Raw genomic sequence first — 23,382 nt, 5'->3', positions numbered from 1 at the left:
GCCAATAGAAGCGCCGTGCTGGCGGGGCACGCACGGCCTGGGGTGAGGCGGCGCCGGAAGGAGGCGGTGGCGGCAGCGGCGGCGGGAGGATTTGGCGGTAGCGGCGGGAGGATTTGGCGGTAGCGGCGCCGGCACCATGAGCGTGCGGCTGAGCGAGGGGGCCATCGCGGTGAGCGGCTCGGGCTGGGCTGGGATGGACCTGGTCGTTGTCATGGTCGGAGGTGGAAGCCGGGCCGGGGCACCGGGTCCGGCCCGGTCCCGAGGGGAGAAGCAGGCCCGGAGCGGGGCCTGGTCCCGGGGGGGTGTCCTGGTCCAGCGGTGGCGGCCACACCCGCGTCCCTGGCTCTTCCACGGCAGTTCCTCCATGGCTACAGCCCTGCATAGGTTGGGCTGGGGATCTCAGACGTCCGAGCTCATTGGTTCTGTGGTTCTGTCCCTGTGGGTGGCGGGACGTTCCGGTGGCACTTTCCTGAGCGGCTCTTTCGTTTCTGCAGGCCATAATGCAAGGGGAGGAAGTCTCCAAGCCTGTGCTGCAAGTCATCGTGAGTACCGTCCCTTCTCTCGGTGGCTGCCTGTGGGGTCCTGAGTGCAGTCAGACTTTCCTCTGAAGAGAAGTTGAACAAGACTGCTCTACTTTTAGTTCTGTTAATTTTGGTTTACATTGGTTGGGCTATGCCGTTGGTATTACTGTTCAAAAAAGCTGAATAGATAAGTCACTTGTTAATGTCAGTTTCTGTTTTTGAGAAGTTTCTGAACAAGTGTGAACTGACAGCCTGGGCTGTTGCTTTTTTTCCCTGCAGAATACACGGGCTATTGCCACAGGAACTGGGCCCCCACGTTACCGAGTGCTGATGAGTGATGGGGTGAACACCCTCTCCTGTGAGTATGACAAGCTGCAGTGAGGTTTTTCTAAGTGTGGAGATGCTAAGGGTGGTTACATTCCTGGTCTGGTGACTGGATGCAAAATGCTGAAATAAATATTGAAGGAGAATGTGGTTTTTCACTGGGCCACAGCTCTGAAGTGTGCAACTGCATTTTGTCCTTTAGGTGAAATCTTTGACTTTTGGAACTTTGTGAAATACAAGCAATCAGCTTGCTGCAGGATATAATGAAAATACAGAAACCTATACATGTAACATTGTGAGGTAGTTTAGCTTAATCTTCCTCTTAGTTTTTTGATATAGAATCATTCTAGCTATCACTGCACTCTGAAGTGTAGGTAATAAATACAGCATAGTTTATGGTCAGTTTTGGTGGCTTCTTAGTAGTTGCACAGTTTTTTATTGTCAAGCTGTAGATCCAGTGCAATACTTGACTGGCTGGAAAATCTGTGGCCAGCCATGGCAGCACCTTTTAAAGCTGGCATTGTGAATTGTTTCAATTTTCCTTCTGCTCCTGCAGCATTCATGTTGGCAACACAGCTGAACTCCCTGGTGGAAGATGAACGCTTGTCAGCCCGGTGTGTTTGCCAGGTTAACAGATTCATTGTCAACAGCCTGAAAGATGGAAGGTATTTGTGATAATCTTTAAGTTCAGCCCTACAGAAAGGCAGCTGCACCAGTGGGGGCTCTGTGCTTTGCTACTAAACAGAGGCCAAGTGCTTTTGGTTGGGATTATCTGACAATACTTAGGCTTTAGGGTGTGAGGGGGAAACTCCACAGCACCAGTAACAGAAGAAATAAATTGCAGAATGTGACACTGGTGGGATCAGATGTATTTGGTACAGTGATTTAGTAATATAAAATTGCTGGTTGCAATACTCCAGCTGGAATACTCCAGATACTTGCGCAAAGCTTCCTTAGAATTTTCTGCTGTTGAAAAGAAACAATAAAGGTATCTTGTTACTTAGGTGTTGTGGAATCTGGTCTTTTGTTAAAATTTGAGGAAATAGGATAGGAAAATTTGAGGGAATGGGCTGCTGCAAAATTAGAAGAGATGCAGGTGAAACTATAACAGAAAAACTGTGTATATGTCTAGCAGGATATGAACTGAGGTTTGTATTCTTTTTATTCTGGGGAGAAGACAACAACTTTTGTAGCAGGGAATAAAAATCTGGTATGGTTTAGCTACTTTTAAAACACAATGGTTTCCCAAGCTATTTTTGGTGCCTGTTTAGGCCTGTCCTTGATGCAGTGATATGAAGTGTCCTTGATATTGTTTCAAGCTTACTTGTCCCTCTAGAGAGGGCTTTGTTGACAGTGGAAAGCTTTTGTCTCCCAGATCCTTCATCCAAAGAATCAGCCTCTTAATGCTTGGCTTTCTCACCTGCTGCAAAGGATATCCAGAGATGGGAGTTGCAGAGGGGGTGACAGTCTTTGTTTGCTGTCTGTTCTGTGTTGTAGGAGAGTGGTGATCCTGATGGATGTAACAGTCCTGCAAACTGCTGATCAGGTTGGTGGGCCTATTGGCAATCCCCAGCCATACAATGAGGGTGAGTAGCTGTAAGTAAATACTTTTCTGTCGCCTCAGAGCCTTTCAGCTTCTCTCTTTCACTTGAAAAAAGCAGGCAGACACGTTCAGGGTTTTTTTTATGCCTGGAATGAGGATGTCCAGATCTTGAAAACCTGGACATCCTCATTCCTTTTTGTTCATGTCACACAAACTGGGGTTTGATCCTATTGTAATAAACTCTGCACCGTGGCTGAAGCTTGAGTCTCTCCATGGTGTTTGCAGCATCCATCCCTTATAACCTTGACAGGTTTTTATTGTAGTGAGTGGTCTCTACCTCCAGTTCCAGTAAGTAAACGGAAGCGATTTTATGTCTCCTCATAATGAGTAATCAAATAGGTTCTAATTTCTCCTGTCTGGAAAGAAACAGGAGGAGGAAGATGGAATAATGATCTGTAAAAGTCTAAGATGGCATAGAGGGGATGAATAAAGAATGATGAATCTCTCTCTCTCTTTTCTATGTTCCTTTGATGCTCTTTAGCTCTCGTGTTGTCAGGCAGTGGTTGTAAAACAAAGGCTGCACCACACCCCTAAACTGCATAGTTAAAGGATGAAACTTGTGGAGGTAGGTGCCAAAAATTGGCACAGGTTCAAAAAGCAATTAGATGTGAAAGAGAAATCCATTAAAGGCTGTTAAACATAACAATACATCCTCTGCATGAATGTTAGCTGCAGGAAGCACTAAAACTTAGATTGTTCCAAGTACATAGACAGAGTCTGGTATGAAAACAAGGAGAGCACAGAATTCCCTAAGCACCCATTCCTACCATGCCCAGCTGAAAAAGGATTGAGGCACTGGTTGGACCTTAATCTGACCTGCCATGAATCTCTTTGGATCTGTTATGTTGCATAAATAACTGTGTTCTTCACTTTTGTCTGCTGAGCTTGCAGTTCTCATGCAAATGGTTTTTTAAATTAAAACATTTTTCCCTCCGAGAATGTTCAAAAGTCTGTTCTGCTCTTCCAATTCTGATCTTTTTAAAAGGAGGGAGAATAATAAGCACTGAAAGAAAATATTTGAACAGCTCTGTCAGTGATGTATACACAGATAATGGCTGGAATTTAATAGCAAACAGCTCTTCCTGAAGATCTTTTTTTTTTTTTTTTTTATCCTGAGAGAAGTGGACTAATATATTTTTATTACTAAGGGACCACACATTAGTGGCAAGAGTTTTCTGTAGAATAGTTTGGACAAATAGTGGTGGTAGGTACATTGCTCTTCTGGTTAAAAATCTATTCTGTTGCAAAGGCAAAGACATCTTTCTTCATTAACTTTTTCCAAGGGAATTAAGAGGGGCGTATGTTAAATGAGCCTAAAGAATCCTTTGTTCCTTTGATAGTTACTTAGCTAATTGCTGTTTAAAAAATGTGTTGACATCTCAGATTTTATGGTTTAATCCCACAGTTGCTGTAGAGACCAAGACTTTCAGAATAGCTACTGAGCAGACTGTTTTGTGCCTTTCTCCCATTTCCCTGCTTATGTGATACAAGAGCTTGTGAACTATAGTGTTTTTCAGTTATATTGTTGCTTAGAAACCACTGAGAACGTGGTATATGACAGAATTGAGCTGAAAATATACCTTTAACTATAAATTCTGGTAAAATTACCATTACTTTGATCAAAGTTGTGTTCTTCATTTGGACTTACAAAAATACTCCGCAGTGAAGGTTTCAAATCTAAACTCTTTTGGAGATGTTACAGGTCTGTGGTCATAATATGTGTGGGCTTGCACTAGGTAAAAGATGCCAAAAAAGATGTGATGTGTATTTCATTTTAACACTGATCTTATTCTGACGACTTCATACCCTTTTATTTGATACTAAATAAAGTTTCTGATACAGAAGATGGTAATAGTTTAGATTAGGTAAGCTTAACCCAGCCTTGCTGCTCTGCAAGCTGCAAGATTTGTCATGAAGGCCTTGATGAAATGGCAGAGGTGTGTATTTCAAATTGCATATTCTCTAAGTTCCTGTATATATTAAGAAATTGTATTTTTGAGGGACACTCAGCTAATGCAAAATGAGCATCATCTTTAATGTACTTCATGGTTTCTGTTAAAAAAAAAGTTCTGGTACTTTAAAAATGTATATTTTAGCCCTACTTTTGGTTTTCTCTGAAATACAGATCTCAAACTGCCAGACCTAGGATTAAGGAATATTTTTTCTCAGACTGTAATAGCACAGTGGGACCCAGGGGGTGTGAGAAGCTGGCTTTTGGCCACTTTACATGGGAGCAGTAGGTGGTTAATCTGCCTAACAAGGAAGCTGGAGACAAAATCTTCTTATTACAAATCATAAAAACTTTTCAGACAGCCTTTCATAATAGTATTGAAAATTAAGACTGAGCAGTTCAGTTCTTGTTGAAGACTGGGTGGTTGTGTTATTACTGTCGTTAATCTCATTCAAATTACCCTGATGCTGGACTTCCTTTTCACTTTGACAATGGCTTGCTACTTATGTTGAACTTCTGTCATTAATCTTTCCATGTTGAGATGTTTATGTACTTGCACACTCACTTGAACTCCTTCCTCCTGCCCTTCCCACTGCTAGGATTTAGGGGTGTGTTGTTTCAAAGTGCATTTTTTTTCCCCTTCTCTCCCTTCCCTTCTGCTCAGTTCTGGAGCAGGTCTTGTGTCACGGCACTGTGGTGGCAAAACCTCTGGGTGACAAATTATTGGGAGCTGAGGGTTCCTGTTACACAATTATTGCCTTTGAGTGGGCTGTGGGGCAGCTGCAGGCAAAGGTCTTGGGTTTGCCTAATCTACCACACACAGCAGAAATGTGAGCAGGTATTTCAGCTGCTTTTTTCACCTCCTGCTAATAAAAACTAACAGCAAAAACCAGGCAGCCTCCTCGGTTTTCTGAGCACTTTAAGTGATCTGTAGGCCACCAGCCACCAAAAATCACAGTTTAGGAGTCCCTAGGCTCTGCAAGCGAGAAAATTGGAGAGATATTTCTGCTACTTCTGTATTTGAACACATGCACAGATGTGTGAATTTATTCTTACTCTGTTGAGAAACACTCGGCTGTGGGTAGGCAGCCATTAAAATGTGAATTTCTGTTTCATAACGCACACGTGTTCCAATGGATGTGGTGGTCTTTGGTTTGGTTTTCAGTGGAGTTTTTTTTTTTTTTTAATCACAAATTCCTACAGAAAGAAACAGATTTGGAACAAAAGTAATAAGGAAACCTCTTGCTGCTTCATACCCACATTCTGTTCTTCCTGAATATTCCTCCCCTGACCAGACATATTTTTCTCTTAATGCGTCTTGTTGGGTTTTTTTCCACCTTCCCTTGCACAAAATGAATTTGGGTATGGCGTGCTGACCCTCTGAGCACCTGAGGCCACGGAGCAAGGGGGAGACCTGGCTCCTCCATCTAGTGGAACCTGCAGTAAATACACATTTTGCTGTTTGACGTCACGCTGTTGCCAGGGAGACTGTCACCAGTTCACCGATGTGACTCTGCTGCGGCAACTTAGAGATTGGGGTTGGTGCAAGGACCTGGATTTTGGATTAAAAATAACCAGAGGGTTACCTCTGGAGACTCCACCACATCAGGCAACACCACACTGGGCTCTCCTTGTGTTGCTTCTGCTCCTTTCCTGTAGTTTGGTGCCATCCCTCTGTCCTGGGATTCTCTGCTTTTGTTCCTCGTGGTGCTCTCCAGGCTTGGTCTGACCTTCTTTTCCACTTTCTCTGACCATCTTCCTCCTCACATCCAAATTACAGGGGTTTTTGCCTGCTCAGGCCTAGGTCTCCCTGCAAAGCGAGACCTCAAGGATTAGTTGTGTCGAAAAGGACAAAAATGTTGGATATTTTCTCATCTAGAGGCGAATTATATTGTAAAGGAATTCAAATTTTTGAATGGTAGATTAGTCTTTTAATGGACTTTTACTTTAGATATGCCTGTCTGCTCTTTGCCTTGTAATTTATCATTAATTTAGAGCAAGTAAAAGTCCTGAAATCTAAAAAAATGGACACTGTTCTTACTATGGCATCACTTTGCTCCCAAAGCAATTTACTGCTGTGTGCCAAGAGGGCCCTGGTGAATTCTGAAGTGATGACTCCATCACCCCTACATTAAACATCTTCATATTTCAGCAGGTGTTTTCTTTGTCTTGGGTTAACTTCAGATTTGACTTTACCCAGTGGATTTTTGGCCCTTTCTGAGTGATGAGACAGAATTCTCTACAGTTTTTTTTATCATAGCTGTTAGGTAGGAGCAGGAACTACCTGTCAGAGCAATAGCAGCTGATAAACACTGAAAAGTTGTCAAGATTACTTCAGGGCTGTCCTTTTAAATCACCATCAGCCCTGAGTTCTTTCCAAGTAGAAAGCAGTTGCTTGAGGAAAGAGATCTGACTGGAATTCCTTCATGGTACTGATCAACAGATAGCTGGCTGCTCCTGTGTCTTAAATACCTGGAGTTTATAATGTTCTCTGTGGGTTTAATTATTTAATTTTTTTACTTATTTTTTGCATGCAAGTCTTATTTCCTAAAAGAGGACTTTTAATTAATGTGCTCCCTCCTCTATGGTCTCTTTCCATTTTAATTACCAGGACAAGGGCAACGTTCTGCAGCTCCAGCAGGAAACCCAGCAGCCAGCAAACCACAGCAGCAAAATGGCAATTTGTCTGGAGCAGGTAAGAGTCATTCAGGGCAGGAATTCTGATATGTGATTAGTGAGAAACTACAGCTTCAGTTTAAACAAAATCCTTTCTTTAGTGGTGTTGCACAAGAAGCTCTCCATTGAGGAGTAACCCATAGCTTGACAAGATGAATTCTCTCAAGAGAAGTGGTTATAAAAGGGGGGGAAAATTGTCCCTTTTCTTTCCCAAGAGGAAAAAAGCCCAAGAAACCCAACTGTATTCAGTTTACACTGCATTCTTGAAACAGTGCTCTGTAGACACCCAAATTAGGCTGCAGTTTGGAGCTGGCCACCAACTGTGTGTGTTACCAATGCTGAGATAGAGGCCAAACATTTTAGGCAATACACTGAAATTATTTGATAGTACATTCAGAAATGTGGTTTTTTGATCAAGATTTCAGTGAGATACTGGAAGATGAAGTCAATTTAAATGTCAGCCTGTAGACTTTTTTTTTTTTTTAAGCTAAAAAGTTGTCAATCCTAATTCTTGGTGCTGCTTTAACTTGTCTGTATTCTTTACCCCTGTGTTTAAGAAGGATTTTTAAATAGTAAAATTTTGACATTTGCTTAGAAACTTGCAGCAGAAAACAAGCTTCTCCTTCCTTGCTTAAAGCTGATCACAAGAGTTTTTTTGCATATACATTGACAAGTTTGAGTTTAGAATTAGCAGTATCACTTCATGTTAAAAAACTGTTTGTAGGGTTTTTTTCCTTAGTTGTTCCCCCAAGTGGTGTCTTGATCTAACACTTCCCATCCCTGGAAGTGTTCAGGGCTGGGTTGGATGGGGTTCTGGGCAAGGTTGTTTGTGGAAGGTGTCCCTGTTCTTGGCAGGGGGTTGGAATGAGTCCCTTCCCACCCAAACCACCCTGTGATTCTGTTATTTTAGAGGATTTACTGAACAGTTGTTTGCCACTTAAACTCTGTTCAAGTGGTTGACTCTGGACACATCTCCAGGTAAGTGCAAGCACTCTAAAAGGTCTGAGAGTGTCTCTTCTGCAGCATTTTGCAGCCTAGAAAACACTTGTGACCAAGAGCAGAAACAATGCAACAAGCTCCAAGCCCCTCTGTGGTGCCCACATGGCACAGGGTGTTCCCTGGAACTTTGCCTGTGTGGCTCCCCTTGCCATGGTGGGAAAGTTCTGCACCCTGAATTGGTTTTAACCTGATTTTTGTGTGTGAGGCTGAAATCCTCTCTGCTCTGTTGTGGTTTTTGGAAGGTCCTGCTGCTCCCAAGTACCACGCTCCCTCCAACCAGTTTGGAAAAGCGAGTGCTCCCAGTGCCATGAAGACACCTGGGGGGTCTCAGATCAAAGTGGTGCCAATTGCCAGCTTGAATCCATACCAGTCCAAGTGAGTCCTTGTGGTTTGCCAGGCCTTGTTCATCTCACAGGCATGAAGGAACAATGGCTTTGTTTTGATTTTCTGTGTGTGAGTCTCTGTCAAATAATTCATTGAGTTCTTTGGATTTTATTGGTTAAGTTCAAACAAACCAACCCAACAGCAACCACAAAACCACCCAGAGAAACAAGCAGAAAACCTTCCATAGAAACAGTGGTGGGCTTTGTTTTGTTTTTATGGGGTTTTGTTTTGTTGTTGTTGTTTTGGGTTTTTGTTTAGGGTTTTGTTTTCTGATATTTTTTTCTGTGACAAAGTGTGTTCTATTCTTTCTTTTTTTTATCTTTTTAAATTGCATCAATGCTCTTAACAATCTGAGATTTGCCTTGCCATTGTCTTGGTGCAGCTGCCCTGCTGAGCTTGATAGGTTTTTAATATTTTAGTTGAAAATCGATTGACTTGTCTGGGTTTTTTTTTTTCCTAAAGCAACCTTCTTTTTGGTAACTTAATGACAAAACAGCTCAGTAAGCTATTCACTTCAGCTACTGAGCTGTTGAAAAGCATGAGGATGTAATTATTTAGTGAATGACATTTTTAAGTTATGCAAACTGATTTGATTACCCAAGTTAAATGCGAATCCTATAATTGAGCTCTTGAGTTCTGGCGTGGCTTTTCAGAGCAGGCAAACTGCTGTGTGAGAAATGTACCCTAGAAGAGTAAAAGATTTGAGGCCTGCTTCTGTGCAGAAGGATTGTTCACTATTATTATCATACTGGATGTTTTATGGCTGCTTTGTTGCCTTCTCTACAACTTTCTGTCTTTAATGGTCTAGGCCATTAAAACAGAAAGCAAAGAGTTGCAGAGGTGCAGTGGGAAGATTCTGGCTTTTAAATAGCCACATTCCAGTTCCAAAGGTTTGCCAAGTCAATCTCTTCTTTAAAAAGATGCAAAGAGATGCAGAGCAGTGATTTCTTGAATGATTTCAGGTGGACCATTTGTGCTCGTGTTACCCAAAAAGGTCAGATCCGCACGTGGAGCAACTCTCGTGGGGAAGGAAAGCTCTTTTCCATAGAGCTCGTTGATGAAAGTGTAAGTGTCATATGTGGAGACAAAGATAATGTATGCCAGATGCTGATGAACCTTTCATAAAGACAGAATAGAGGAAATAAAGTGCATTTTTCGGAAATGATTTTTTTTATTACAACTGAAACTTGTATCCCTGCATTCATTAAGTTGCACATCAACGTGCCAGTTTTTATCCAGAATGAAGTCTTAAATGTGCAGCATTGCTGATTATTTTTCATCAAAGTCTATAGTGTGTGACTGGATTTTTGCAGCTTCAAAATAGAGTTGTTTATGCAAACTGACAACCTAATACTGAGGGTTGTGGTGGTTTCCTGTAGATTGAGAGTGACATCTCCTCCTGGCTGAGCTACACCTTACAAAACAGGGAGTGAGAGGAGCATTACCTCCAAGTTACAAGCTTTCAAATTTCATGAGGAAATTGGAGTACAAATTATTGTAACACTGAGAAATTTCCTTTGTGGTTTGTTTGGGGAATGGTATCTGGTTAATCTAACTGAACTTGCAGTTTGTCAAACCTCTTATCAAATTACAGCCTTCTGTCGTGAAAACAAACAAAATTCTGCTAGATTATATTGAGAGTAAAATGTGAGGTTAATAATGTAACATGTTGTCACCAGGCATTTGTTTTCTCTGCATAGTGTCTATATTCTTTTTTTTTTTTTTTTAAACAGTGTTTATATCTAGTGAGGGTATAATTGTTATTAATTCTTACTTATAGACATATCTGAGTGGGAGCCATCACAATATACTGTGTGCTAACTTGTGGAGCTGCGGGGTGTATTTGAATTTTATTTCATCACTGCCAGTTTTACTGGCATTTTCAGAGGTGTCTCTATGATGGATGCAGTTCTTATGCCTTTTATTCTGAAGCTGTAGATGTACTAATGAGACTTGAATATGAGGTTTGATTGTCAGGTGTAGAATATGTCACTTTAGCTCTAAGTACAGATGTGAAGAGAATGTTGTTTGTTTCTCACACGCCTGGAGCTACCCTGGCAGACCCCACTGTCTCTGCAGGACTGCTACCACTTAACATTGCAAAGATTATTTTTTTTAATCTTTTTCCATGCCAAATTTCACTTCTGACCAGCTCCCCTATTTTCCTGCAGGGTGAGATTAGAGCTACTGCATTCAACGATCAAGCAGACAAGTTCTTTCCACTCATTGAATTGAACAAGGTATGGTAGCTTTGTGCTTTCTTAGACTGACAGGAGCTGGAAAAGAGGAGCTTGAGCCTAGCAAGGATTTTTAAAGGTGAACACAATCTATTTTCCCTGACTACTGATAATACCCCCTGTTTCATTGCTTTCTCCTGTAGGTGTATTATTTTACCAAAGGCAATTTGAAGACTGCTAACAAGCAATATACAGCTGTTAAGAATGACTATGAGATTACATTCACTAATGAGACTTCAGTTGTGCCCTGTGATGATGCCCAGCATCTTCCATCTGTTCAGTTTGATTTTGTATCCATCTCTGACTTGGAGAACACGCCCAAAGACTCGATTGTTGGTCAGTCAAAGTAGAAAAATGGCAAATTTCAAAGCTGTGAAGTTTGATTTTTGTGTCCTGAATTCTGGGCAGGTAGTGAGCGTAGGATGCTTCGAGTGTTGTGATCTCTTAATTTAAGTCATCCAGTGATGGTTGCCATTAAAAATTCCTCAGGCAATTTTCCTGTTAAGATGATTCTGCCTGTTTTCTAACAATATATAACAATTATTCTTTAAACTTGTGCTTCAAACTGAAGACAGTAGGTGACAGTTGTTTATTGTACTGCGATCGCTGTTTTCCACAGAAAAAGGCTGAAAGAAAAAATGCCCTTGCTCAGCATGTGTGCATTTCATACCTTCTGTGGTCTTGCTTTCTTTCACTATCTAATTATCTCTGTAGTGATTTTGGCATAATTCAGTGCATCCAAGTCCAAGTTGCATGACTGTTTTGGCTTGCTTTATGAAGTATTGGAGGTTTGTTTTTCTGTAATTCATTGGGCAGAGTACTCCGGAAAATCAGAGGCTCGGGTGGGGGCGAGGGTTCTCAGGTTTCAGAGGCACAAGATGCCTGTGATTCAGAGACATTCAGCTGGGAATTTTAAAGGTAGATGGGTAATATTAAAAGTGGTGTATTTTTAGGGACTGCACAGGGGATTGCACAAGTCTGCCTGAGCATGCAGACTTGTTAAAGTTGCAACTTATAATTGCAGAGTTCTGTGGAGGCACGAGCCAGTTGTTTCATTGTGTTGCAGTCACTTTGAAGGCTCTTGCTTGTGCTTTAACAGCAAGTGTGTTACATGATCAGGACTGAAGTCCTTTGACAGAATGTGATGGGAAAAGATAGTACAATGCCTTGATCTCTCTAATGTGGTGAGGCTTGCATTCATGAATATCTTAATGACTGCGTCAACAAAATTAAAGCACTGAAGAGTTCTGTAGTGGAACATTCCTACCATAATACACTTAATTTCCATATCAGATTTCATTTCAATAGGGAGCTGGGATACAAGGTAAAAATCTGACAGTAGGTTTGAATTCTTCTCTTGTGATCTTGTGTTCTCCAATTGTGACCCTTGAGTAACTCTAAATTGTAACTGTTTCTCAGATGTAATTGGAATTTGCAAGAGCTACGAAGATGTCACTAAAATTACAGTGAAAGCTAACAATAGGGAGGTTTCAAAGAGGAACGTGCATCTGATGGATACATCAGGGAAACTGGTGACAGCTACACTGTGGGGAAATGAGGTACGTGCTCTCTTACCTGCTCTTACAAAGCTTCCTTGGTGTAAGGCCAGGAAGTGCTGGTGTCACCTGAGATGGGCACAGCACTGCCACAGTCCTGGGTGTTCAAGGATCAGGGCCCGAGAGAAGGTGAAAGACTGTCTGGTTGCATTCAGGTGTGATGTTCTTAACCTTTCCCTGACAAACTGCTGACATGATCTGACTAATGTGTTCTGAACAACTGCAGACATTATGTCTCAAGCCAAAATACTGCAGGTAACAGGCTCCTGGTTTAGGAAAGGGTGTGAGCTGCAGTTTGATGATGGAAAAGCCTGGTGGCTATGGCTGTCTCAGATAAGATTAATTTTATTTGTAGGGTGGGATACATGTTACCCCTAATGAGCAGGTTGAGAGGCTCTGTCTCACACTGGGTGTTTAAAGCATCGGAGCCTTGGAAGTGAAAGTTTGAACAGTTGCAGTAAACTGTTTCCTTATCTTTTTAACAGGCTACTTTGTTTTCCACTGTTGTTATAGATACTTAGGGATTTATGTGGCATCTATAAAATGGGAGTGATCCTGCCAGCTTGACAGTGATGCTTTATGGCTAAATGATCAAGTGCACTGATACTGTAGGTACCTAAACACCATTAACCATCTGCTGATACAGATGAAGTAAACTGAAGTTCAGTATTGCAAAGCCTTAAGATTGAACTAGGTTATAATAGGAGAGACTACTGGTATACAATTCCTGGCATAACTCTTCCAGCAGAGATCAGGGTCTGCATTTTGCAAAATAAAATCTGTTGGCTTGCTTGGAGAACAGAAATATCAATAAGCATTGAGGGGGAGTGATGTATGGCTTGCAGCTGGCACAGTTAGGGTTAGAATCTGTATGTCCTTTACAGCCATGACTGCTGGGATGTGTTTTCTGTTCTTTTTGCATCTCATGGGTACAGTAAGTACTACTGCAACTCCAGCTCATTTGTTATCTTTAAGTACATGGTCCTCCCCTTGCTTGCTGAGTGGTGTGGGGTCCATAAAATCTATACCTTTCAAACCCTCTCTGATGCCATCAGGTTCTTTGTTAGTGTCAGACTACTCAGGTGATGGCAGTTGAACAGCATTAGAGCAGCTTTATGACATAAAAACCAGAAGATGGAAAGTTGAGTAAAAATGTTTGGTCAGCATAGCTGCACTTTTGTGTAAGTGGTAGTAAGATGGACATGATTGGCTCAGTGAAGCTGAGTGAGTTGTTTCATCTCCTGAGGAGTCTGATATGAACAATTAATTTTGTTTGCATTCCCATAACACATCTCCCTTTCTAAAATCCTGCTGTAAAGCTGCTGACAGAGGGGACCAGTCCTTTCTAACAAACCCGTGGTGTGATTTAAGGATTCTCTGGTTCCCCAGGAAACAGGGTGTTAGGATTGCACAGAAAATTGTCACCTACCTTTGCTTAAACTCCTAATGACACCATTCAAACCCTTACCTTCTAGATACAGTGGGGCAGGTTTGGTCTCTTGTCATGATCTGTGAATTATGACCACAAGTTCAGTGCCTTTCCTGTAACGTGCTGCTGCTGCTCTCTGGTTTTTCACACATGCAGGCTGAACAGTTTGATGGTTCCAGACAACCTGTGATTGCCATCAAAGGAGCCCGTGTCTCTGACTTTGGTGGCAGGAGCCTGTCTGTCCTGTCCTCCAGCACAGTTGTCATCAACCCTGATAGCCCAGAGGCTTTCAAACTCCGAGGATGGTAGGAGTGTGTTTATGTTGCTTTGTTTCGACCTCCCACAGAGTATTTGTTTTATTTTGTTTCTCTGTACTTGAGCAGTGTGTGTAGCACTGAGGGAAGGTGGCAGAGGCTGTGGCTTCCAGAGCTGCAGAAGCTTCTCTGGCTTGCAAGCCCTAGAGCCTGGTGGAAGGCTGTCCTTCTTAAGTTGTTCAATTCAAAAAACTTTTAATTCCATGACAGACCTTGAAAAATTGAAATCTGGCTAGTGCATGCTGACCCAAAGCCTTGGAAGGCAGCATGAAATCAGGCTTGACCAGCTCTACTTTCTGAGGCTTGATCTGAGAGAATGGTATTTTTTTTCCACAGGCTTTTCCATTGTGTGTAATCTGATACACACTCAGTTAGTGTGGAGGGATTGTTTGACATCTCTCAGTGTCTAGTTCTTGCCAGATATTTTTCAGATAGCAAAATAACTCTTTTATTGTCAGCAAAACAAAGCGATTTCATTGTTGCTTCTCCTGTAAGTAGCTGTTAAATTGTCTGTTGTAAGTATGAATGTGGTGAGATGTGGTGTGTGTGTGTGTGAAGAGGGTTAAGTGCCAACAGCATCAGACTTGTGAATCCTGAGTCTTCAGATTCCAGTTACATCACCCAAATGTGGATGAAATAAATGGCATCCTCCATTTGTCATTGAGCTCTCCCATACTTCAGAGGCTTGTTGGAGATAAAATTGATTGTGGGTCTGAGCTATTACTGTCACGCTTTAATTAAGCTCAATCTTGGAGCCTCGTTGGTGTGCTTGTGAAATCACAAAGCCCATCACAACGGGAATGCAGTGCAACCTTTTGCTGAAGAGCTGTGCTTTCTGATTTTAACAGAGAAAGCATAATCTTTTCAATGCTATTTGCTTTTTCTTTCGAAGCTGCTGCGAAGATAATGGTACCATGTAATTTAATTTTAATTATGGAAATATCTTGATGCCCTTAAATCTTGTTATCTGCCTGCCTTTAAGAAGTGTGCAGTGCTTGGTTTGACCACTAGCTGGCAAACAAATTGCAGTTATATAGAACAAAGCTGTCCTCCTTTTGTGGCTTTATAAAATACTGTGCTAATTAAGTCAGACTATTAACTTATTCTGAAATGCTATTTTTGTTTGCAATATACACATATTACTGTAATTGTTTCCTTTGCAATCATTGATAAAAAATCCCTCATGGATCGAGCACATGAAAATAAACATAAGCTTTTGATAAGTCTGTGTGGTCTGCTCTCCAAAAATAGAAGTGCATCTCTGTGGTTGCAGGTTTGACTCTGAGGGTCAGCTTCTGGAGTGTGCCTCCATCTCTGATGTGAGGGGTGGGCCAGCAGCTGGAGCAAATACCAACTGGAAAACTTTGTTTGAAGCCAAATCTGAGAACTTGGGACAAGGAGATAAGGTAAGGCATGGCCACTCAGTGCAAGCTTTGTGTATTGGGGTGAAAATAAAAAGCAAGGCTTTGTGCAGGTATTCTTCTTACAGAAGCAGTCAAAGTATTGAGCAGTTGGTGTTTACTGTCTTGGAATTTATGCTATTAATTAATATTATTGTTTTTCAAATAAATCCAGGCTTGTTGCTGATGTTGCAACATGATGCTTTGTTTGCAAGAGAATTCTAGGCCTTGTGTAAATGAAGGGAGGATGTTTTTACCCCAAAGATGTTCAAAGAGACAGCACAGAGTGTTCTAGGAGAAACAAGTGCATTAGGAGGAAGTGGTTTTCAAGGGTGCACATTTGGTCAATAGAAAAGCTGGTAATAAACCCCAGGTCCTTGGCTTTTCATTCCAGAAACCTCTCTAGGCTTATGCTGTTGGTTTTTTTTTTGGGTTTTTTTTTTTTTGTTTGTTTGTTTGGTTTTTTTTGGTTTTTTTGTGGGGTTTTTGGGGTTTTATATTGTTTGGTTGTTTTGTTTTGTGGGGGTAGGTTTTTTTTTTTGTTTTGGTTTTGGTTTTTTTTCAGACTTAAGTGCTAAGCTGTTTGGAATATACAAGAGCTTCTATCCATGGAAAAAAACCTTTAGAATCACAGGATGGTTTGGGTTGGAAGGGACCTTAAAGATCACCTCTTTCCAAACCCCTTATCATGGGCAGGGATGCCACCCCTTAGATAAGGTTACTCAGGGTCCCATCCAGCCTGGCTCTGAACACTTTCTCTTTACCTGAAATTCAGCTATTTTCTCTGACAATTTTTGCCCATGCTTCTTTAGCAACCTCTATTTTTCTGCTGAAAGACTTGACCGTGGTCTTAAACCATTATGATGATTATTTTAGTGTGGTGAGTGGGTATTTTGTTCTGTAGGCTATAGTTTAATCAAATGCTTATCTGTAACACTACACAATAGGCTTTCTGTTTTTTGTATTGGTTCCTGAAAGAAGCGTAGGAAAGTGCAGAATCTTAATCCTGTGAAAAAGTGCAGATTTGAACAGACACAATGGAGAATCAAATATGCTTTATCTAAAGAAGACCTAGCAATTGGAGTTTCCTGCAATGGAAACACAAAATAATCTTGCTGTAGGGGCTTTATTAACATAATGGAAGCCTAAAAATTATTGCAACAGAGGGGTTGATTTACAGTTTCCCAGTAATCCATAGCTGTTAAGCTTTCTAATCCTAAATATCCAAGTATGGTTGCCTTGCTTTTGTAGTTAATTCAGAAAGGGGAAAACATTGAGTATTTTGAGGCTAATGTTGCACACTCACTCTCTCAGGCAGATTATTTTAGCTGTGTGGGCACAATTGTACATCTGCGCAAAGAGAACTGCATGTACCAGGCATGTCCCTCTCAGGATTGCAACAAGAAAGTGATAGACCAGCAGAACGGACTTTACCGCTGCGAGAAGTGTGACCGCGAATTCCCCAACTTCAAATACCGCCTGATGCTGCTGGTGAGTACCCGGATCGCATTTCAGGGCGTTTCCTGCCACGTTCCCAGCACAATCCAAGCAGGAAATCTTTTGAGGGAACGCGGTGCTGTTTGTCCGTCAGTTCTGCCTGTGACTTACAGGGTGTTCAGCTGCTTTGTGTGCTGTACCTGAGTGAGGGATGTTTCATTGAGCTGATTAGCAGTTTGTTTTCCTAGTGCTCCAATTAAAAGCTTTTCTCTTTGCCAAAAAGTTGCTGCTAGCTCGGTTGGTTCTGGTTTCCAAGTGTACTATGCAGTGCAGAATACAGATGGCCCCCGCCTCTTCAGTAGTGAAGATAAACTGAAGTAAAATGGCATTTCTGGAGAGCAGTAATTGCACTTTTACAGCTGCTACCTATATTTAGTGCAGCTTTTTTTTGGTAGGTATTGTTCTGCCTCGTGCTTTAATGGAGTCTGCTTTAGAAAGTTGTCTGGGGATTATTATTGTGATGCCCACTTACACCATAGGCATTGAACTTTCTCCTGTTTTACATTATAAATGAGATTCTATCTGCTTCTTAGAAATGCTCTGCCAGGTGGGCATGCAGAGAGGAGGGAACTGTCCCTGCAGCCTCCTTAAAACACAAACTGCTTCTGAATAATTTTTATCAGATAACTTCTAGGAATACATGAACTGCTTTACATAGCAGAGTCATTCTTGTAGAATATAAAGAGGATGCTGAGGGTACACTCAGGGCCCTCAGAGCAGAGTCTCCCATTTCCCCATTCCTAATTGTCTAAGCAGCCAGGAAATGCATGTGAAGCTGGAAATTGATCTTTTTACTAAACCAATCTAAACCAATCTTTTAATTGATCTTTTAACTTTTAACTGTCTTTGAGTGTTTTGACAGTTTCCTTGTAACACAACATAATGTTCCATGAATTTATGCTCAAGTACTCAGGTGTGTGCAAAGTGAATTCAGTTTGCAGAGTTGCTGCTGTTCCCCTTGGTGGTTATTGTTCTGGGATACCTGTTCCTGGCTTATCAGTGGCAGCAGGACACAGCTGAGCATCCATCAGTGTTGTCTTGTTGTGATCTTGTTGGCCTTTCCCTGTGGTTCAATCTACTGCCAGTGTTAACTTGTGTTAAGTTATGGACATTCTGTGGAGCTTAAAAAAAGGTAGGAAGTCACTGCTTTCCACCCACAGCATTGATTGAAAGGACACACAGGTCAGGCTCTGAGAGTTACTGGAAATTTAAAACTCTCTATAGCTTTGAGATATTTTTTTTTCTTTTGTGTTGTCTTCTTTCTGGAGGAAAAGGCAACTGGATGAAATAACCTTTTGGGTTTTGTTGTTGTATTCTAGGTGACCATTGCAGACTGTCTGGAGTATCAGTGGGTGACTTGTTTTCAAGACACAGCAGAATTCATTCTTGGCCAAAATGCAGCTTTCCTGGGAGAACTGAAGGAAAAGGTCAGTCAATTAGCTTGTTGTATTTTTACTGTTTGCCTTGAAGTTGAACTATGTTTCATTCATTCTCTGTTGGGCTGCCCTCAGATTTCTTGGCCCCTTTTTTGGGTTTTTTGATCCTTCTGGTAAGGAAATATTCTTGTAATGTTTTGAAGGCAGCTCTGGCAAAGATGTAAGGTTTGTGTGGTGCACCAGTGCTGATCCACCAGAGAGCATGGTCTGATATTTGTGTGTGAATGGACAGAAAATGTGGCACAGGCATTGGGGCATGTTCATGTACCTCCTGTGGGAATTAACACCATTGAAAATACATGAAATAATGCCATATAAAAGAAAGGGATGTTCTGTTTCATTTGTCAAGGATGTGATTTGCCCTTTCTCTGGGTGATAGGCCAGCTCAGCTCAGCCCAAGGTTGTCCTCCAGATGTTGGCCTTGGGTATCTTTTACAAGTTCACAAATCATTGCTTCTCCCTAGCCTGAAGTTCTTGGCAGGGACTTGTTTACTCTCCTCAGGATTATTTTCCACAGGCCATCTGCCTGAAGAACAGAGATTTGCCTGCTTTCCCCCATAGTTTGCTCCCACAGTCAGTCTGTCTACCCCTGAGCTCTTTTGGCTGCTGAAAGCTGCAGATCAGCCTGTCCTTATCACCTGGACCTGGAGAGGCAGCTGCTCACTCCAGGGTTGTGCCACAGATTTTTTGGGACTGACAGCTTTAACAGTTTGGCTCCAGTTGAAAACACAGCCTGTTTTATCATTGTACCTAGACTGGAAGAATCTGCAAAAAAAAAAAAAATCCTAGTTTAGCAACGAGTGCTGACAACATTACCCCTAATGTGTTCCAAAAATTTGTTTACAAAATCTAAAAGTTCTAGAACACTTTGTATGTATCTTTGTTAAGTAGGCAGGAAGCTTTTTGAACTGATGTGTGTGAGCCCACTTTTGAAGGCTCTTTTTTCTCCCACCAAATATCATCAGAATTTTGTGGGTCTCACAAAAGCCACAATTTGTAAACCAGGTCATTGGCAGAGGTGCTGAATTGATCTTTCTGTGCAGATTAGAACAATTTTTAAGGTTTTAAGTCATTAGACACTAACAGGCAGTATTATCTTCCCTTTTGTCACTCAGTGCTTTTCTGCTGCCTTTGTCTTTCTTCCAACCAAAATAATCTTTTCCTGATTTTTTTTTTTTAAACTTGTGTACTGTATAAAAACTGTGTGGCTTTGTTTTGTTTTTAAATGATGATGTGGAATGCATGATAAGTTCTTGAATTGCATATGAGCCTTGCTGTGCTCCCAGGCTAAGGCTGGTTGATTCCAGGGCTCCACAGATATCCATCCCAGTTGTTGGTTAACCCATTGCTTGGCTGTGGGAGAGAAATGAAGCAGGAGGCATTGTTGAGGCTGTTGCCTTGAGACACTGTTGTAGACCTCTGTTTCTGCAAAGCAGGGCTATTTTTCCTGTAATATGGAATGATTTTTGGAGATTTTCTGCTGTCAGAGGTGAGGGGTACAAAGGTTGTGATTCTGGGATGCTGAGTTTTTGTGGCACTACAAAGGCTGGCCACCTCTGTTTTGTAGGAAGATGTCTGGCTGGGGGGTTCTAATTAGATGTGCTTTCACTTTTGCATTTCCATTTTCAGACATTCTTAACCTGTCAATATTTTCTTGCTTCAGCCATGTTTAATCTCTGCCAGAGTTTAAACAAAATTTCTTTGTCGCTTTTAATGCTGAAGAGATCTGGGTGGGGAAGGAGAGCCAGCAGATCCAATGTACCAGTACAAACATGTAATGTCTTTTGAAGAGCTGCCTAATGGAAATGGCTGAGGATAGAAAATGGAACATAATATGGAGTGAGCCCTTGAGCAGGAATGCTTTGTGTTCCAGGAGAAATTGGTTTTGATTTGACACTTTTATGAGCCTTTAAAAATGGTACTCGATGCATTTGCAGTAAGCTTTTCTTAGTGGTTTTTCTCTGATAGAGCTGATGCAGTGTCTTGTGAAGTTGGTGGGAGTCTTTTCAGTGCTCACAGTATGGATGGAGTTCATGTACAGCCCGTGACCACGCTAAGCAGAGATACATGTGCAAGGTTTTTCATCTGCCTCTTGCCTGTGCTTGTTAGATACCAAAGGAGGTAATGTGGGGTAGCAGTGACTGCTATGCTGAGGGCATTTTCAACTCACTAATGGTTAGCACAGTTTGTGACAGAGCTGCAGAGAGGAGCTAAATGCTTTATTAAGCGAGTTTTCTTATCCTCTAATCCATAAGATGGCCAAAGGAAGGGGTTTTAATATTCAGGAGGGATATGCTTAAATTCTGTAATCTGTGAACCTAGCTGCTCCTGTTCACCTCCATTTGTTGTGCTTTTCTAAACCCTAGGAGAATCACTGTGTAGTGTAAAATAGTGCTGCACACAGTGAAAAACAGCAGATGTAACACTTGGAATGTGAGTGGAACTGGGGTGGATTCAATTCCAGATCAGATGCTCTGTCTGCTGCTGGAGTGACTGATCAAGTCAAGTGCATCTGGTAGATAAATGCATTAATAATTACTTGTCAGTATCATCAGGGAGATGCAGGATCTTTTTTGAATGTCAGCAAAGGTTTTTACGACTCATATTTTTACAAAAATAAACTTTTTTTTTTTCACAGTCTCCACGACTTGCCTGCTCCTTTTCTAGTGTTTTGACAAATTGTCTATTATAAATGATGATGATGATGTTTAGTGTTCATATGGTAATTAGAAGCAGCTTATGTTATAAATATGACACAGTCTTCTCATGGTTATTAAAGCACGTTCAAAACATGGATCTGGTTTTTTTATAGAACACTTTCTTAAATAGGCCTGTGTCAGGATGGGAAGGATACATGCAGCTTTGATGGATAAGCAGAAAACCAGAATGCCTAATAAGGCAATTAATAAGGAAATAGTTAACTCTGTCAGTGTTTGTGATCACAGCACAACACCAGAATTAGCCAGTTTGGCAGCTCCTGAAGATTTGTAGTATTTTTGTTCCTTATACCTGGTTGCAGATTCAGTGCAATTGTATGTTGCTTTGTTTAAGCAGCTAAAAAGTTGTCAGTTTTTTTTATTTTAAAAACCTTTGAGTTATGGGTTTGGCATCTAAAATGTGATGATGGAAGACTTGGCTCTGCCTGTGTGGGCCAGGTAGTTCCAGTGTTTTGCCAACTTCCCCAAAAGCTGAGCTGTTCTCAAAGTTCATGGCACTACTGAGAGCCTGAAGTGTCTGCAGCTGATCCCTGTCTTTGTCCTTCCCTCAGAACGAGCAGGCTTTTGAAGAAGTGTTCCAAAATGCAAACTTCAACACCTTCGAGTTCAGGATCCGGGTGAAACTGGAGACTTACAACGTAAGTGTTGTCCAAAAGGCAAATAATGTAACTTGTGGCTTTTGTAGTTCAGCTTGTCTCCATAGGAGGTGACTTCCTCCTCTTATGTTTGTGGGGAGAGGTTTCCCTTGCTCACAGAGAACAGAAGATTCCAAAGATCACACAAATACTGTCAGTCTTGAGCACTGAAGGAGGGATCCTTGCTGCTCCCTCTCTGGCTCATCAAGAGTGGCTGGTTTCACAAGAAAACAACATACCAGCTCTGGGAGCCGTGTTGGCACTCCCAGCTAACCCAGATAGCATGAGCAGTAAGTTACTGGGGCAGAAGGATGTTGGAACCAAATGCCTGGAGTGCTTCATGTTCTTTTACATACTAAAATTTCTCTTTTGCAGGATGAATCTCGTATTAAGGCCACAGCAATGGACGTCAAACCCGTGAACTACAGAGAATACAGCAAGAGGTTGATTGCCAACATCAGGAGAAATGCTCAGCTGGGATGAGGAGGCCAGTGCTGGCTGCTTGAGCCTAAAGTTTCCAGGAAAAACTCAATAGATAAAGTTACACTGACATTTCCCCCACCTCTGTGTGACAATTGGGCATTAGTTACACCCAGCGTAGTGGGCTGAGTGATTTTTGCATTTCTCTGGAGATGTGCTCTGGGAGGTAGGAGTGCACTCTGATGGCCACCACTTTGCAGCCTGTTGTGGTCTGTTAAACTCTGTCAGAGCTGAAGAGGAATCTCTAGACAGATTGCCAAGGTCTTTAGACAAACTACTCAGAATGTCTGAAGTAACTTTGCTCTCTTCCTATATGTAAAGCTGAATTATATAACCATTTTGTCTTCTTTGCAAGGGAGTAATGACAACCTTGACACTTTGACTTGTTCAGCAGAGGGCAGGAGGAGCAGTGTCATGGAGCTTTCAGATCTGGACAAAAGAGAACAGGTCTATTAGTACAAGTTAGTTCCCTTCCATAGAATTCAAAGGCTTTCACTTTCCACAGGTGCCATGCAGTTGTTAATGCTTGGAATGGCAATATGGTAGAATTATTAATCAAAGACATATCTCTTATATCTGAAGAATATCCTTCCTTCAGGGTTTAATAGACTGAGTCAGATGGGTCTGATATTAATCAAAATTGTCTCTTCTGAGGAAGGCAGATAAGCATTGACTCTCCATCCCCCAGGGAAATCCAGGCAACTACAAAGCATTGCTTTAGTTTTCTCTTCAATTAATACTATGGATTTCTGACTGATTTTTTTTTTTGGCTTCACAGTTCCTGCCTATACATGTTTTGTATGTTTGTATGTTGAGTTTCTTTAGTTTTATTTGTAATGATGTTAATCAGAAAGAGGTCTTTAAGTGGGGGGTGCTTTGTTTCAATAAACACTGTTTAATTCCTGTGTAGTGAATTTTGCTTTCTTTGAACACCAAAGACTTCTCATTACTGGAAAGCAATTAATTAGCTTTCATAATAAGCATTCACTTGGGGGAGATGTTACCTTATTACAAACTCTAAGGTTAGACTGAAGAATGGAGACTTCCTTGCCTGATGTTAACAGCATGGAAATGCAGTGATATTTTCACCATTTCTGTGCCTGGGAATGCTGATGAGCTGGCACTTCTGGGATTTTTATTGACGTTTACACAGCAGTCTAAAACTAACCAGGCTTTGAGATTTGTTCAGACATAGAGCTAGTACAGAAAACAGTAATTATGCT

General features: G+C 41.5%; 1 protein-coding gene across 1 annotated transcript; it reads left to right on the top strand.

Moving 5' to 3' along the window:
- Window positions 1–39: 39 nt before the first annotated feature.
- On the top strand, window positions 40–23,068 carry RPA1 (replication protein A1). The gene is made up of 17 exons (XM_009094737.4): window positions 40–169; window positions 495–542; window positions 801–879; window positions 1,402–1,510; window positions 2,343–2,431; window positions 7,011–7,094; window positions 8,317–8,449; window positions 9,421–9,523; window positions 10,630–10,698; window positions 10,839–11,031; window positions 12,115–12,254; window positions 13,837–13,985; window positions 15,268–15,400; window positions 16,709–16,885; window positions 18,211–18,318; window positions 21,596–21,682; window positions 22,055–23,068. Exons 1-17 carry the CDS (start codon window positions 137–139, stop codon window positions 22,160–22,162), a joined length of 1,842 nt encoding a protein of 613 aa, XP_009092985.1. The 5' UTR covers window positions 40–136; the 3' UTR covers window positions 22,163–23,068.
- Window positions 23,069–23,382: the final 314 nt, after the last annotated feature.

This window comes from Serinus canaria, chromosome 19 (genome assembly GCF_022539315.1).
Source record: "Serinus canaria isolate serCan28SL12 chromosome 19, serCan2020, whole genome shotgun sequence".
In the NCBI taxonomy this organism is placed as follows: domain Eukaryota; kingdom Metazoa; phylum Chordata; class Aves; order Passeriformes; family Fringillidae; genus Serinus; species Serinus canaria.
The sequence above is the reverse complement of the archived record's forward strand: the minus strand, read 5'-3'. Positions and strand labels throughout refer to the sequence as shown.

Excerpts from the sequence above, each read along its gene's own strand:
- RPA1 (XM_009094737.4), top strand. The coding sequence starts at position 137 with ATGAGCGTGCGGCTGAGCGAGGGGGCCATCGCG. Across the intron at positions 543-800 it reads AGCCTGTGCTGCAAGTCATC|AATACACGGGCTATTGCCAC; the intron begins GTGAGTACCGTC and ends TTTTCCCTGCAG. Across the intron at positions 16,886-18,210 it reads AATACCGCCTGATGCTGCTG|GTGACCATTGCAGACTGTCT; the intron begins GTGAGTACCCGG and ends GTTGTATTCTAG.